This window comes from Ailuropoda melanoleuca, chromosome 13 (genome assembly GCF_002007445.2).
Source record: "Ailuropoda melanoleuca isolate Jingjing chromosome 13, ASM200744v2, whole genome shotgun sequence".
NCBI classification, from domain to species: Eukaryota; Metazoa; Chordata; class Mammalia; order Carnivora; family Ursidae; genus Ailuropoda; species Ailuropoda melanoleuca.
Window position 1 is genome coordinate 74,089,367 of NC_048230.1, and position 17,004 is coordinate 74,106,370.

Consider the following 17,004-nt stretch of genomic DNA (forward strand, 5'->3'; position numbering starts at 1 on the left):
AAAAAAAAGCATGGTATAATACTTCCCATTTCTTTTTTTTTTTTTTTTTGAAGATTTTATTTATTTATTTGACAGAGGTAGACAGCGAGCGAGAGAGGGAATACAAGCCGGGGGAGTGGGAGAGGAAGAAGTAGGCTCCCAGCAGAGGAGCCTGATGTGGGGCTCGATCCCAGAATGCCGGGATCACGCCCTGAGCCGAAGGCAGACTCTAAACGACTGAGCCACCCAGGCGCCCCAATACCTCCCATTTCTTAAAAAAACAAAAACAAAAAACCCTCTCCGTCCCACAGCTCCTTCTAATTGCTGTTCATTCTCTTTGCACCTCTTTATGGTAGAAGTCCTCACCTCGGATAAAGAGTCAGTATCTCACTGTCTTCTCTTTCCATCTTTATTTCACTCCATTTATGCTTCCTCACCAACTACTCAACCGAGAGCACTCTTAAAACAGTCACCAATAGCTGTTTTCTTGTCAAATCCAGTTTCACTTCTCCGTGAAAGTCACCTACTTAATCTGTTGGTAGTATCTGATTGAGTTGATAACTCCCTCCTTGAAAAACCCTTTTCTTGGCTTTTGTAACACCGTATTCTGCTGGATTGCTTCCTGATTTATGACTACTGCTTATGAGTCAGTTTAGCTAGCTGATCTTTTAAAAGAATGTAAATCCAGTGATATTTCTGCCCTGTTCAGAGCCCTCCAATCACATAGTGCTTCTCATCACTTTCAAAATTAAATCCACACTGCTTACCATGGCCTACGAAATCCCAAGTCTTCTGGCTCCTGCCCACCTCTCCAGTCACATCCTGTACTAAAACTGGCCTTTGTGCTATTTCTTGAACCCACCAAGCTGCTAAGGGGTATTATGCATGCCATTCCCTGTGCCTAGAAAGTTCCTTGCCCAGATCTTTGCATGGTTTACGTCTTTACATTATTTAGAACTCTGCTTGGTATAAGCACTTCAGACCTTCCCAAACTACTCTAAAATAACCCCCTCCAACCCATCAGTCTCTATCCTGTTACTCTTCATTTCTTCATAGCACTTGTCCCTGTCTGAAATTGTATGTTTACTTGTTTCTGAGTAGTGTGCTGCTGCTTCCCCAGAATGTAGGCTCACAAGTCACTTGTCTGCTTCATCACTTCTCTGTTCCCAGAGTCTGGAGCAGTGCCTGGCATACAATTACTGGTCAAGAAGACAAGTCGTTGAGGTGACAGTATGGATGTAATCCAGACCAAATGTGACAGGATTGACCTTTACATGGGAGGGACATGCCCTCCCTTTCAGCAGAACAGGAAATGGTGAACATAGTTACAAACTCAGGCTGGTTGCGTGGTTCATGGTGGGGATGTGGGACTGGAGGAGGATGAGTCAGCACCTGGTTAGCTGCCATGAGAAAGGAGGCTAAGCATTGGGTGGATAGGAAGCCAGGCCCTGTGGAATGAAGGGAGGAGTTGTTCTGTCTCCAGGCCAGATGTTGCTGTAGTTGGGCTCCTGGTTAAAGGTGGCTGTGGAAAGAGGTAGAAAAGAGTACCCAGCATTTTTAGATACATAGTGCTTAAGGATCTAATAAAGTCTCCTTGCTTTACTGAGGAACAGTATTCTCTGTGTCAGGAAACCATTTGGGTTTATGACAGGAAAATTGTCCTTTTTTCCTTTCTCTGCCATCTTCCTGTAAATGGAGCCCATTGAGCCTGGGACAGAGCACGTTGTTGGCCCTGCACACCCAGCTTGCCATCAGGAGTGATGTGTTTGTGCTTTCAAATATTTGAGTATTTGTTATGTGCTAAGCACTGTTTTGGGCTCTATAGCAATGAAGGAAACAAAGTCTCTGCCTTCAGAGGGTTTTTATTCTAATTCAGGGAGACAGAGTAAACAAGTGTACAAGTCAGAGATGGAATGGGCGTGTCACCCTAGGTGCTCACCCTGTCCTTTCCCTCCCCTTCCACCCACAGTGGCCCTGGGGTGGCAGTGGGAAATGTTCTCTCTCTCACTCACTCTGTCTGTGCCCTACCAGCTACAGAAGCATTGAATGAGCCCTTCTTCCTTATCTGGGTGTTTCCTTGAGCAGCTGACTTGAGCCCTTCATTGCACACAATGGTAATGACATGTTTTGTTCTCTTGATTTCAGACGAGACGCCAATTATTGCAGTGATGGTGGCCCTGTCCTCTCTGCTAGTGATCGTGTTTATTATCATAGTTCTGTACATGTTAAGGTGAGCATGCTAAATGCCAAGGTGAGAATGCTAAAGCTTCTGCATTCTCTTGGATTCTGTTCGATACCCCAGGGTCTCGTTAAGCCCACACAGTCCAGAAGATAGTAGGATAAGGACAGTGAATAGAATAGAGGGGAATGGTTTATGATATTAAGATTAAAATTCTACATAGAAACGGTTTAAAAGCTCTACACAGTTTTCAAGACCCAGCCCCTCCCCTTTGCTTCCATCTGCCAAAATCTAGTTCCCCAACTCCAGTTTAACCTAAAGCCCAGGATGGTGGTTCGAGGTTGAGGGAAAAGCTGTACAGTCTGTGTTATTACTGATAGGTGGTTTAAGACCCTCAGATCTAGCCCTCCTGAAGCAACCCCTAACAGTACCCGATTGAAGATGATGTGGTAAATAGAGACTTATTCTATTTCTAGTTGGGGTGTTTGGGACAAACCTAGGCTCTAGGATCCCTGACCCTGGTTTGCTAAACTGAATCATGTGAATTACAGAGTTCTCCTTTCTGACTTTCTTCAGGGTCCTCTAGATATCACTACTCAAACAGGGAGAAAAAGTAAGGAAGGGGAACCCAGAGGAGAGAAAAGGGAGGTGCATTTGTCCTCTTCCTGCTAAAGTTACTGCCCGGGCTAATCGAGGTTAACTCCACCCTTATGTTTGGTTTAAGCTGCTCTGTGCTCCCTCTGTTCTTTTGCAGGGATAAAGAGAGGGGAACCTTATACACCCCTGTAATTTGTCATGTGTCTCCACCGTTCTGTAGGAGACTTGTAGCCAGACCAGTGCCCACCCATTCTGAAGCTCTGAGGTTCTCCCTGATTGCACTGGGGAAATACCAGGATTTTGTTTCATAGGGATATTCTTATCTCCCTTCCACTGTGTTCTACCCACTTATCCCTTCTCCACCTGGTGTGATGGTTATCTCCAGTGAGTCCTGGACTTGGGGCCACACAAAGGAGCCATACAAGCCAGAATATACTGTTATGGCCCCTGGGTTGGATTCTAACGTGCTGGGGATGAGCAGGAACAACTGGAGGCACTGGGTCACCATGAAATGGAGCTGCCTCAGCAGGTGCAGGACCTGTCTCTAAAAGAACCTGTTTATTTGGTAAAGGAGATTTAGGAAGCTGAATTGATATGTGCAAATATAAAGCCAGTGATTGTTCTCTCTTGACTCTGTGCTTACTTTTTCACTGTGAACATTTTCTCATTAGGTTTAAGAAATACAAGCAAGCTGGGAGCCATTCCAATTCTTTCCGCTTATCCAATGGCCGCACTGAGGATGTGGGTAAGGCACCCCTTGACGACATGGGGAACCTTCCTGGAGAAGAAAATCAAGAAAGTTAGGGATTTTCCCATCCTATGAGGGGTAGGGGGAAGACTTGAAGAAAGCAGTCCTAGTTCTTGGAGGCGTGGTACATGAGGTAAATCCGCAATTTGGTCTCCAGAGCACCTGACCAACCTCCCTGCTTGCATACTGCAGAACCCCAGAGCGTGCCACTCCTGGCCAGGTCCCCAAGCACCAACAGGAAGTATCCACCCCTGCCCGTGGACAAGCTGGAAGAGGAGATTAACCGGAGAATGGCTGATGACAATAAGCTCTTCAGAGAGGAATTCAACGTGAGTTCTTTGCTGAGGCTGGTGTGTCAGCAGGGAGGAAGGCTGACCGAAGGTCAGGCCTTTTAGGTCATGGGGTAGAAAACAGGTTTCTAATGGGTTAAGAGGTGAGAAATTATCTACCAGGTTCATCTGACTCCTTTCCTATGTGATCATAGACAGGAAATGAAATAAGATTTGCCTTACCTCTCTCATCTACCCATCCATCCATCCATTCATCATCACTTCTGTTACTTTGTTTAATAAATATTTATCAAGCATCTAATATGTGCTAGGTGCCAGGGATTTGCTGGGGAGCAAAAACAGATCCATTCCCTACATTCGGGGATCTTGTTGCCTGGTAGGGAAATCCCCATAAACAAGGACAAAAATAACTAAGTTCAGATAGCAATATAGGACATGAAGGACTGGTGCATAGTTATAGGAGTCTATATTAAGAGGTGGCCTTTTAGAGTCTTGAAACAGGGGACCCATGGGGCGCCTGGGTGGCTCAGTCATTAAGCGTCTGCCTTCAGCTCAGGGCCTGATCCCAGGGTCCTGGGATCCAGCCCCGCATCGGGCTCCCTGCTCTGCTGGGAGCCTGCTTCTTCCTCTCCCACTCCCCCTACTTGTGTTCCCTCTCTCGCTGGCTGTCTCTCTCTCTGTCAAATAAATAAAATCTTTAAATAAAAAAAAAGAAAGAAAGAAAGAAAAGAAACAGGGGTCCCAGAGTGTCTTAAGTAACAGACAGTAGGAGTAAATCAGTATAGAAATGAGGACCATGGAAGACTACCAAGCACAAACTTCGTGTGGGGTAGATTTTTTTGTTGTTTTTTTATAACTCTGTTAAGGAAGCTGAACACATTTGTGGATCTACCAGTTGGTGTGACCAGCCCATCAGTTCTGATCCCAGTTCAGAACTTCCTTGAAGAAATTATGTTTTAATTGAGACCTAGTCATAGGCAAGGGCATTGGTAAAGGAGAGTGGGGAATGTTCCAGGCACTGGAAATAGCAGGAGCCAAACTACCACTAGTGAGGGTAGGTGAGAGAAGAGCACATTCAAAAAATAAAGAAGGGCTGTGTGTGGCTTAAGGGCAAAGGGTTGGGGAGGTGGCAAGAGAGGAAACTGTGGAAGAAGACTGGGCCAGACTGTAGATATTATGGATTATCACGAGTGAAGTGAAAAGCCTTGGACCAACCAGATTTATATTTTGGAAAAAATATCTCTGGCTGCTAAATAGAGAAGATCCCATGGGGAGACCAGAGTAGATGCAGGGAGTACAGTTAGGGGTTGTAACAGTTGTTTAAGAGCAGGGGTGCTGATAGGTTGACGTAAGGTGGTAATGATTGGGGGGGAGGGGATGGACATAGAGGAACAGTTCCAGAGTTGGCTAATTCATCAACTTGGGCATTATTAAACTCTCAGTTTCCTTTACATCTCCCACTCAGCTATGTGTCAACTTTGTCTCTTAGGCTGGCTCCCCTCTTGTTGCCAAAATGGCTTCCCCAGTTCTAAGTGCCACAGGGAGGTGTAACAAGGTCCAGTGGGAAAAGGATGACTATTTCTTCCTGTGTGTTCCTTTATCAGCGAGGAAAACTTTCCCAAGAGTTTCTGAAGACTTCCCTTGTTGTATGCTCCTTCTTAAATCAGTCCAAGCAAGAGAAAAATAGGCTTACTGCAACTGACTCAGATCAATCCAGATTATTCCTGTGTCATATAGGGGATAGGCAGACAACCCCCCAAATGGGAGCCATAGTAGCAAGGAGGAAGGGAGAAATAGTTATTGGGTAGGTGAGTCACCCCTCGTACCTGTTTCATCACTGAAGGGCTTAGGGGAATGGAGAGTGATGTCAGATTTGCACTCTGAGAAAATCACTAGCTACAAAGTGGAGAACAGATAGGCAGGAAACAAGAGCTAAAGTAGAAGACCATTTACTAGGCAAGAGTTAATGGAATAACTTGGACTCATTTTTTGTCTATTGGAAAAATGGCACCGTTTAATGCTCATGTTGACTGAGAACATTTATTTCATCCCCCCAAGATAATACCCCACCCTGATACCAGAGCTAGGGCCCCAATAGGCACTCTACTGTTTCATAATCTGTAGTGCCCACTGCTGCTGGGTGAAAGGGTATGTGACCCCATGGCCAGATTTCTTTTTCTGTGAAGTGAGTTGTTTGGAGGAATATTGCCTGAGGTAAAGCATTCCAGTAAATCCCTGGATGGAGGTGGTATTCCTAGAGGCATGGTAGGCAAATCGAAACAAATGCTGTGGTGAGAGCCCATTGCCATGATACCATGGCCACTATGTTCATGGGCTCATTGGGCCAGCACTGGGATAGTGAAGGAAAGGGCTGAGCAACATCTCCTGGGTTTTTAACAGTGAGTGCTGTCTGGCGAGCGTACACATGGAGCTTAAATATTTCCTGTCTTTCTTGTTCCAGTTATCCACCATCCAGGGATCGGCTTAGATCCTGACCTCCAGTGAGGTAGTGTGATACCTTGGTTGAAGTTCTGTTTCCTGAAAGGATTTCTCTTTTATACTCATTCAGAGTCATCCCTTAAGTAGATTATCCCATAGCAGTCCACTTCTGGAGTGGGCCAGTATGTCTCACCGAGCCATTTGTGCACTAGGATGGACTTTTTTCTTCCGTTAACTGCTAATATCATTGGGAAGTCACGTGTGTCTGTTGAAGGAGTGGCTATGTGGCAAGTGTTCTGTACACATCACTTCCATCTGGGAGTAGAATTCTGTTGGACATGTCCAGATTTGTGGCTTATGGAATCATGTGATACTCAGTTGATAATGGGCAGCTGAAGTCACTTGGATATCTAGTGACCCATGGTCGGGCATATGTCTCTACCAGAGCCCAGTGCTAAGCTAGAAACATGATCTTGCTGATAGGATCATGGTTTTGTCCCCAAATCCTAAAGTTTTTCATTGTGTTTTTCCTGCTCAGCCTTAAACATTTAGGGCCCCACAAGATCAACCAGAGCCTGTTTCTCTGTGGCCTGGGTTAACTGGAGAGCCTTCTCTTTTTAGATCACTTAAAAATTAGTCAGAACAGGACACTGGCATGTGGTATATGCTGTCTTCAAAATCCAGAGTGGCTCAACAAGCATCAGTCCTTCCAAAGGGATGGGGGGGAATGGACAAGGAACAGCAACATGTCTTTTATGCTGGAGGGGATATGCTGACATGCCACAGGCCTTTGACTTTCAGAAAACTTGGCAGAAGTGGCAGACCACTGTATTTTTATGTCCAACAAGTACATCTACCATACATAAGTTCCTGCTCTTCAAGTCCTGTCAGCTTGATATCAACATAGTTGTCAGGGGGATGTCCTGTGAAACAGACAAAATCCTGATGATCCAGATCACATCAGAGAGATGTCAAGACGATTTATCACTGAGGCTGCTCCTGCCGTGAGAGTGGGAACTGCTTCATGTAGTCTTTGTGCGCCATAAAGGGAAAAATACAGCTGTTAACCAATAGCTATATTCCAGGTACCAGCGGTTATGTTAATCTGTAGGAAAGGAGAATGCATCTGGAAAAGCACCTACAAATTTGGCAGTTCTACATGACTCATATGTTATAATCCACTGACATCCTTAAACACTGTCGGTCTCTTACGCTAGTCTCTTGTAGCTTGCATGTGGGGAGGTGGTGATAGGAAGCACCACAGTAGCTTATACTAGTAGTCACTGAGCACTTGCTTCATACCATCACTAAACTCACACATGTAAATGTACCGTCTCATTATCCTGCAACTTGTAATCTTCTGTAGCACTTAGGACCTCTGTAACTCAGCTTAGCCTTTTGGTAAAGAGATTACTGCTCCAGCTTGCATTTGCTCTTGCGATTTTAATGGTCCTTCTTATCCACTGGGTTAAGAGACCCGTGTGAGTATTCTGGGGCGCCTGGGTGGCTCAGTCATAAAGCGTCTGCCTTCGGCTCAGGGCATAATTCCGGCGTTCTGGGATTGAGCCCCACATCAGGCTCCTCCACTGGTAGCCTGCTTCTTCCTCTCCCACTCCCCCTGCTTGTGTTCCCTCTCTCGCTGCCTGTCTCTCTGTCAAATAAATAAATAAAATCTTTAAAAAAAAGAGAGAGAGAGAGAGATCAGTGTGAGTATTCTGCCACTTGCTGTGCATAGGTATTCCAACCATACATTGGAAAAATAGGTAGTTCCTAATGTTAGTGCAGTTTGGGCCAGAACTCTTTCCTTCACCTGGCCTGCGAAGGCTCCATTCTAACTAGCATAAAGTAGTGTCATTCTGGGTTCCCAAGGAATTAAGTAGCTCAAGGCCAGAACCTAGTAGATCTCCAAAGGTGTATTTTCCTTTACCCAGTGGTGTTATCATGGTAAATGGGTGTAGATCCTTAAGAGAAGATGAAGAGGAAGTTCATGGTATATGAGTGTTTATGTTATGTGAAGTTCTTCCTTACACATGCCTAGTATTGAAGGGTCCTGGGTCATGAACTGACTGTCACTGGCAGTTGGATGCAAAGGGGCCCTTTCTGTAGCTTGGCAGTCTAGTCAGGCCCCCTTAATTCACCTGCGCTGGCTGCCTCCCATTTCTATTATTGGGAGCTTCACAATGACTTACCCACAACTGGAGATGTCTGAGCCCTGGTGACTATGGCCTCTGAGGCTCCTTCCAGTCCAAGGAAGAATGGGAGTCCCATTTTGAAGCTAGTCCCTTCCACGAGCATCTCACTCTGGTGAAGACAGTCATGAAAGCACTTCTGAAAAATTCCAGTGCTTTCCTCACACGTGTGCCTTCTCTGGCAAGGCACGCATTGTGGATCCCATTGGGTCACAGTGAAAGTGTCAACAGGAAGGTTAAGCCTCGTGGAGCCCCGGTGGCACTGATATCCCCCACTTTGTGCCAGGGGCTTTCTGGCTTTTCATGGTTACCTAGCTGAATTTAGCATTCAGTCCAGGTTTCCACTGGCCAGCCTAGCCTGCCGTTTTGTGGCCAGTCTTCTGAGCTGTTACACCACGTGCAGAAGTTTAGTTAACCATACCATAACTAAAAATTGGGCCATATCCAAAAATGATGCTCTTCCCTCCTTGATCTTAGATCTCCAAAAGCTATATCAACTATTCTTAGGATTTTTGATGGTCCAACTCAGAGAATTCCTGCAGTTTCCTCTAAGTATTAGCTCTTTGCTTTTCTTTTTGTTTATGTATTTTAACCTCCACGTTGTGTTGTGCTTGCGTCCTGACTGTCCATGAGCAATGAGAGCTGAGTCGCTGGGCAGTTGTCTTCCTCGTGAAAGCAGGGTGCAGTAGAGAGCATTCTGAGGAGTTGTAGCAGTTGGCTTTCTCCAACTCTGTTTCAGCACCATTGTTGTCTCACTTAAGGCCCTGGCTTTCACGTGAGCAGCCCAGGAAACATGGGAATCCCACTGGCATTAACATTCAGCAGCCAGCATGATGCTGAAATCTTAACATTTGGTTCAGTAAGATACATGGCAGAGTCAGAAAGGCCCCAGGTTTTGTGCTGTCTTTGGAGATAAACATTTGATGTCAGAGCTGGGCTTTTCCTTATTTACATTATCTGATATTGTCAGAATTACCCTACCCCTTGGTTTCAACATTACTCATCTCCTTTTAATTGGGATTCCCCCACCACTTTTCCACCAGCTCAAACATACCTCTGGCGATTGCAGGCAGTAACTGAAGTAACTGTTGTGCAGTTGTGAACTAGAGTGGCTTGCTCTTTCCCATCGTGAAAACTGGTTAACAGTTCCTTCCCCTTCATCTGAACCCAGTAATCAGGTTCACATCATCCATATTTCTCCCCGCAGTCTCCCAACCACAGCCTCTCTATGATACGAAACTGCTAAGTCAGTTAAGATCTTCTATTTAAAAATAAGAGAAGTCAACTCAAGCAAATTAAGAAAAAAACAAAAACCCCAGGCCATCAATTGGGAAGACTCTGGGGAAGCTGACAAAATCAAAAGCTGACGTAGACTACCAAACCTCGGGCAGAACTGGCCCTGTCCTGGTGTCTCTGGGGCCCTCTAGGGAAGCCTCTGTTCTTTCTTGGTTTCGCAGTCCTGAGAATCGGTTTGGCACAGTGTGGCTCAGGTGCAGCAGTACCTGCCTCCAGGCCTGTCAGGGAAGAGAGCAGCACTGAAGGTAAACACACCAATTTGTGTCTGTCAGAATAACATACTTAAAATCATGGGGTGAGCAAAACACAAGATTTGGAAGGCACAGTGGAATACATTGGAAGATAATAAATACGTTAAAATATTAAATATTCCTATGAAAAATGACACCATAAAAAAGTGGCCACCTGAGCACCTGGGTGGCTCAGTTGGTTAAGTATCTGCCTTTGGTTCAGGTCATGATCTCATGGTCCTGGGATCGAGCCCCACGTCGGGCTCCCTGCTCAGTAGGGAGTCTGCTTTTCCCTCTCCCTCTGCCCCTCCCCACTTGTGTTTGCTTGCATGCTCTCTCTCTCTCAAATAAATAAAATATTAAAAAAAAAAAAGTGGCCAACTGGGAGAAGGTTTTTGCCACAGGTAGAAAGAGAATTTTTCATAATCCATAAAGAGCTGCTACAGACCTGTGAGACAAAACTAAACATTGAAGTAGAAAAATTAATAGGAAAAAAGCAAATGGTCTATAAACCTATGAAAAGCTCAACTTACATATGGTAATCAAGGAGGTCTTGATTAAAACTAACCATTATTTTGGGCCTATTAGATTTGAAAATTTAGGATTGGTATCTAGTATGGGCAGAGATCTGGGGGTACAGATATACCATTATGCACAGGCAAAGCACGTTTAAACGGGTAGAGTGTTGGAAGGGTGACTTGTCAGTATTAATTGGATTTCAGATGTTTACACTGTCTGACCTCACTTCTGGGACTCTGACAGAAAACCAAACATATATTTGCACAAGGTTGTTCATTACAGCATTATTTATGTTAGCAAAGAAAGTAAAATGAAAACTAATATCCATTAAATAGCAGATTGGCTAAATGATTTCTTGCATGTTACAAAATTCTATACTATCATTAAAATAAATGTCTTAACCTAGATCTCTAAGTCATTGTTATGGGACAAAAGACATTGCAGAGGACTATACATGGTATAATCCCCCTTTTAAAAAAATATTTTTTTTTGAAGATTTTATTTTTTTAAGTAATCTCTACACCTAACGTGGGGCTTGAATTCACAAGCCCAAGATCAAGAGTCGCATGCTCCACCAACTGAGCCAGCCAGGTGCCCCCAAAAGTACTTTTTAAAGTCTGGAAAAATACTGTAAGCTATGAGCAGTGGCTTTCTACAAGGGGGGTAAAGGACATAAGAAACATGATAGGGAACTTTCACTTTTTCCTGAATTATTTTAATTTTATAATCATATTTTCATAACATTTTAAAAAGTGGTTTTTTAATATGGTAAGTGAAACTAATGGAGCGTATCTTTAGCATAGTATCCACTGTACTTTAATGGATATATAGCATGTAGAATAAAGAATTGATGTCCCAGCCTGAGTGGTGCCAGGAGTCTCTTGATCAAGTCTCTACGAAAAGGAATGTCACTAAATGGGAAGTTGTTCTGGAGAAAAATTGGACCATAGAGGTGAACAGCTGAAGAAATAATAAGCATAAGACGTAACAGCTGTTTTCAGATATTTGACAGGCTAAAAGGAGAGTGTGCAGCATTTCGGTGAAGCCCCACTGTAGTCGAAAGTTCCAGGCGATGGCCTTCGTCTTAGAGTTATAAGCTGGAATTTTTTATTGACCAGCTTTTGTCTTAGAAGCATTGAATTTAAAAGAAACACTTCAAAAAGCCACCTATTGAGGCCCCTAAAGCATATTCAAGGTTTTAAAAAAGGGCAAAATTTAGTTAGCTCCTGAGAGGAAGGGAATAGGTGACAAAGAGAGGGAAGGGTGGAGCCAGTGAGATGATCCAGACCTGTGCGTTGCAAAGATGTAACACCCTCCCTGCTGCAAGTCTGTGTCCTTGTAGAGACAGCTTAATTCTTGGACTTCCAGGTGGAGAAGCACGTGTGTGACAGAATTGTGTGGCATCTGTGTGAGGTGGAGGTAAAATAGCCTCTACACTGATGAGTTGTCTCGAAATAAATAAATCAGAGCCGAAGGCCTATGGGAATCAGCAGGAACTGTGTCGGGGGCTTTGGACTCCAACAGTCCAGGGAATTGGGGGTTAAGTGTTTCCAAGGGACAGAGAAGGCTCCACCTGACCTCTGGGTTTTCCAGTAGTCAGGACAAGGGAAATACAAAAGAAATGTGTATCTGGGTTTTGGGTCCTTCTAAACAGAACTTTCCAAGATGTGATGAACTGCCTTAAAAGCGTTGCCCGTCATGGAAGAGTGCTCAGGCACTCGAGTGTCTCTCGAGTTAGAGTGTTTGAAGGGGGATTTGGATTTAGAAAAGAATGAGACCCAGCACTCTACTGGAGATCTTAGGCAGCACAATGAGGCAAGAGAAGAACGAAGGGTATAAAGGATTGGAGAGGAAGAAACAAAATATGCATTTTTTCAGAGGCGAATACTGTTCTTGGAGAAATCCAAATACTCATCAGATATATTATTAGAATTGATAAGTTACTTTGGCAAGGTTGATAGATACAAAAACAAGATAAAATTAATGCATTTCTATACATAAGCCACGATCAGAAAATCTAATAATAGGGGCGCCTGGGTGGCACAGCGGTTGGGAGTCTGCCTTCGGCTCAGGGCGTGATCCCGGCGTTAATGGGATCGAGCCCCACGTCAGGCTCCTCTGCTGTGAGCCTGCTTCTTCCTCTCCCACTCCCCCTGCTTGTGTTCCCTCTCTCGCTGGCTGTCTCTATCTCTGTCGAATAAATAATAAAATCTTTAAAAAAAAAAAAAGAAAAGAAAAGAAAAAGAAAATCTAATAATAATTTTTAAAAGATGCCATTTACAATAGCATCCAAAATGTAGAGTACTTAGGAATAAATTTAACAAAATATTTATAAAATCTTTGGAAAAAATTATAAAAAATATTTGAAGACATTAAAGAAAAATCTTAAACTAGTGAAGAGCTAATAAGATCAGTGGAGTAGAAGGCTCAATATTGTAAAGATGTCAATTCTCCCCAAACTGATATATAGATTCAATGCAATTCCAATAAAAATCCCAACAGGTTTTTTGTGGAACTTGACAAGCTGATTCTAAAATTTATATGGAGGAGAAAAGATTCAAGAATAGTCAAGACATTGCTGAAGAAGAAGAACAAGGTGAGGAGACCTGCCTTACCAGATATAAAGAATTATTATAAAATTAAGAAAGTTTTGTATTGTCACTGGGATAGATGGATTGACCATTGGAACAAAATAGCCCCAAAGCAGATTCTTGTGTGAGTGGAAACCTGTTTATGGCAGAATTGCCGTGGCAGTTTTGGTGGGGGAAAGGATGGTCTTTACAATGAGTAGTGCTGGGACAGTTGGGTAACCCTATGGGAAGAAATAAAATTGAATTCTTGTTTCATACCAAACGAAAAATTGGTTGCAGTTGGTGTAGATAGTGAAATTTAAAAGACAAAACAATGAAACATAGAGACAATGATGGAGGGAAATATGCTTATGATCTCACAGTAAAAAAGGATTTCTTAATATTTAAAATGTTGATAAATGGAAAGATCAATCAACTTGGCTATATTATAATGCAAAACTTCTGTCCATAAATAAATACGACGAAATGAAAGGGCAGGCCACAAGCTTGGTAAAATATATTTGTATCACTTGTTCTGATAGAGCATGAATATCTAGAATATATAAAGAACTCCCACAGATAAATAAAATAAACAAGCAATCCAGTTGAAAAATAGGAGAAACACTTGACTGGGTACTTCACAGAAGAGGGAACCCTGTTGACTAGTAAAATATGGAAAGATGGTGAACTTCATTAATAATCAGAGAAATGTAGATTAAGCCTACATTTGATAAATTTAAAGTCTGACAGTAGCAAACGTTGGTGAAGATCCAGAACAACTGGAACACTTTATATTGCTGGTGGGAGTGTAAATTGGTACAACTATCTCGAAGAACAGTTAGTTTGGCCTTAGCTAGTAAGGTTAAAGATTCTCCTGCTTCAAACGCTCATACATGTGCATGAGGAAACAATACAAATTAGCATTCGTGGCAGGATCATTAACTGTAAACACCCCAAATATTCATCAGTAGTAGGATGGGTAAATAAATGTTGGTACGGTCTCAAAACGGAGCGCTTCCGAGTAGTTGAAGGGAATGAGCTTTGGCTACCTGGTACAGCCTCAGTGAATCTTCAGAATATAATGTTGGGCAAGAAAAAAAAGTCACCATTTGATTATGATTCCACTTTTATCAAAAAATAGACTGAACAAAGAACATACATTGTTTGAGAATACAAAATGTATGGGATACAGATAAAGCAAAGTGATATAACACAAAATTCCAAGTTTACTTGTGGGAGGGGAAAAAGAGGATATGAAGAGAAAGGGCCCAAAGAGAACTTCTAAGCTAAATTGTGTGATGGATATCCTTCTTTTTTATAAATGTAAAAATTGAAAAACAATTTTTTAAAAACCTGACATTTAAAAAAAATAATTTCATACCTAGCCTTGTCCCCAGTAAAGACTTAAGCAAGGGATGAAATGGTCTTTGATGCCACCTAGTGTTTCTAGAGATTTTAGCATCTGGTAGCCTTCTGGGTCAGCTGCTTGTGCCTAGATCTGTGAGCTAGGTTTTTCAGAGTAGAAACTAAAAGAGTAGGGTTCACCTTGTTTTCATCCCTGCCATAGGCTTTTCAGTCTGACCCTTTTGCATGTAACACCAGGTTCTCTAGGGCAGGCCCTTTGTTTTCTCTTGCCAAACAATGGCTCCTATTTCTTCATGACTTTCCTTTTAGGGGTCTCAGCCTGGCTGAAGACCCTAGTTTTTCTTCATCGTGACTATGGGGAGCTAGGAATGCTTATAGGACTATGAGGTGTGGTCATTGTCATAACTGACCCCTGAGGACTATTTTCAAGAGTCTTGCTGTCACTACTTCTGCATCATTTTCGACAAGGGTGTACAGGGAAAATAATGCCTCTGGCTTAGTCATGAGGGCATTAAAAACTTGTATCTCATCCTGTCCTGTACCAGGGCAGAAACCTGTGGAAATCTAGCTTGTCTTGAAGAAGGCAAACGAAAGGTGGACTGGGAAATTCCAGTCTTAAGTAAGGTCTCTGTTCTGTGCGTAAGAGTCCAGCCCAGGAAACTCTTTTTTCCCTTTATGTATTGGCAACATAGGGTCCAAGGAGTTGCCTCTCTCAGTAAAATGACATGCAGAACCGGCAGCATTTTAGCTTTGAAAGGAAGCTCTCTTGAGTAACTGAAGGCAGGCAGACTATGAGACCCTGACTCCTGTTAGGTCTTCCACTTCAATTTCTCTGACCATGATCTTGCTGGTTCCCAGGAAGTATATTTGCTTCCTTCTTAAAGCTTTTGCATCTATCTGGAAAAATAAGTTGCTTTTAGGCTGGCATTTCTTTTGTTTAATGATATATTTTTTTGATAATCCAAGTTAGACACCTGAGAGTCATCCTTTATTCCTATCTCCTTCTCTCCCCAACCCATCTTCCCTTCATTCTATCTCTAACTCCAGAATGTATGTCCAATGCATCTTTCCTTATACCATCATCTTTCCATGTTCCTATTCTTGCCTTCCTCCTGGTCCCTTTTCCACATAGCAGCCAGAGTGATTCTTTAACTTGTAAACTGGATTGCAGTTAAAAAACCTTGAATGGTTTCCTCATGCACTTAAACTAAAATTCAAACTCCCTATTCAGGGACCTACGTGGACTTGTATGATCTCACCTTGCCAAGCCCCTCTTGTCCACTTCCTCTTGCCATCCCCACCACCCACCTTGTCTATATAATACCCTCACTGACCTTTCAGCTAGCTCACACAGCCAGGCCTTCTCCTGCCTCTGGGTCATCATAGATGCTGGTCTCTGTGCCTAGAATACTATTTTTCATATTCCTCCTTCCCCATAGAGACCTACCCTTAATCTAAATTTGGGTGTTTCTTAGGCTTTCTGATACTTTCTTAATAGCATTCTGTTCTTCCATTGTATTTATCATGGTATGTAATTTATATGTTTTATTTGTTTAATAATGTCTTTTCACTCACAAGTTTGTATTGTCCTTGAGAACAAGAACTATGTATGCGATTGATTCACCACTGTTTGCTCTGTATTTATCCTGTTCCTAATAGGTACCTAATCTGTATCTATTGAAAAAACAAATGAAAAGTAATACATGCACCATAATTTACTTAACTTTGCCCCTACTGCTGAATACTAAGGTTGTTTTCAGTTTGGGGTCGTTCCAAACGACGATAAAGTAAATGTGAACAAAGAGATTTTTATTTCTTTAGGCTAGATTCTCAGAAAGTTGCTAGGTCAAAGTATGGGTATTTTTAAGGCTCATAAAACATATTTCCAAATCACTTGTCAGAAAGGTTGTCTAAGTTGGAATTTTGAACTATTTCCTCTTTTGCTTTCTTAATTTTGAATATATGGAACACATAAGAGGAAAGTGGTTCAAATAGTAAAGCTTAGCTTCCCACTCCTATAAAACTAATTTATTGAATGCTTATTCTGTGCTAGACTTGAGATTATGGTATTTACTTCCTATGTGGCAGATATTATTAACCCACTTTTACAGATGAGGAAACGTGGTCCTAGAAAGTTTAACAGATTTTCTCAAGTTCATACAATCCAGGCTATCTTATGTCAAACCATTTATTTTTACCCACACACTTCCCAGTGCTAGTTAATTGACATTTGCTCCAAAACTGCTGCAGGTTCAATGTCACCTCACTCACATCCTCTCCTTCCTAACTGCTGCATCCATGTGAATGTCCTCTCACACACCTGCCCATCCTTGCCACATGATACTAGAAGCTGGGCTGTCATTCCCTTCAGGTCCCTAGAGAGGGCCTAACTCAGCTGACCATCCAGACCCCTCCTGTGTGGTTCACTCTGAGATGCTTCTCATCTTTGCATGTTGGTTAACATGGGGGTAAATGGCCCATCCCTTCAGTTATGTCCCCATTCTTGTTTACAGGGGTGGTCCATTTCGACCCAGCATTCTAACAGGTCCCTAAGCACACAGTAACCATATAAAGAGCATGCTGAGCTTATAGTAACAGTAAGG

The 17,004-nt window shown here is 42.8% G+C and overlaps 1 protein-coding gene across 6 annotated transcripts in view; it reads left to right on the forward strand.

Moving 5' to 3' along the window:
• Positions 1 to 17,004, forward strand: part of PTPRA (protein tyrosine phosphatase receptor type A) — a 92,741-nt gene that overhangs the window by 45,707 nt on the left and 30,030 nt on the right. For 5 of the 6 annotated variants that reach the window (XM_034641858.1, XM_034641859.1, XM_002918774.4 and 2 more), the window contains 3 exons: positions 2,125 to 2,209; positions 3,427 to 3,500; positions 3,696 to 3,832. In XM_034641858.1, coding sequence (XP_034497749.1) covers positions 2,125 to 2,209; positions 3,427 to 3,500; positions 3,696 to 3,832 — 296 coding nt within the window. Of the gene's footprint in view, positions 1 to 2,124; positions 2,210 to 3,426; positions 3,501 to 3,695; positions 3,833 to 12,968; positions 13,063 to 17,004 lie in introns of those variants that run through there. The other variant, XM_034641860.1, reaches the window with a different exon arrangement.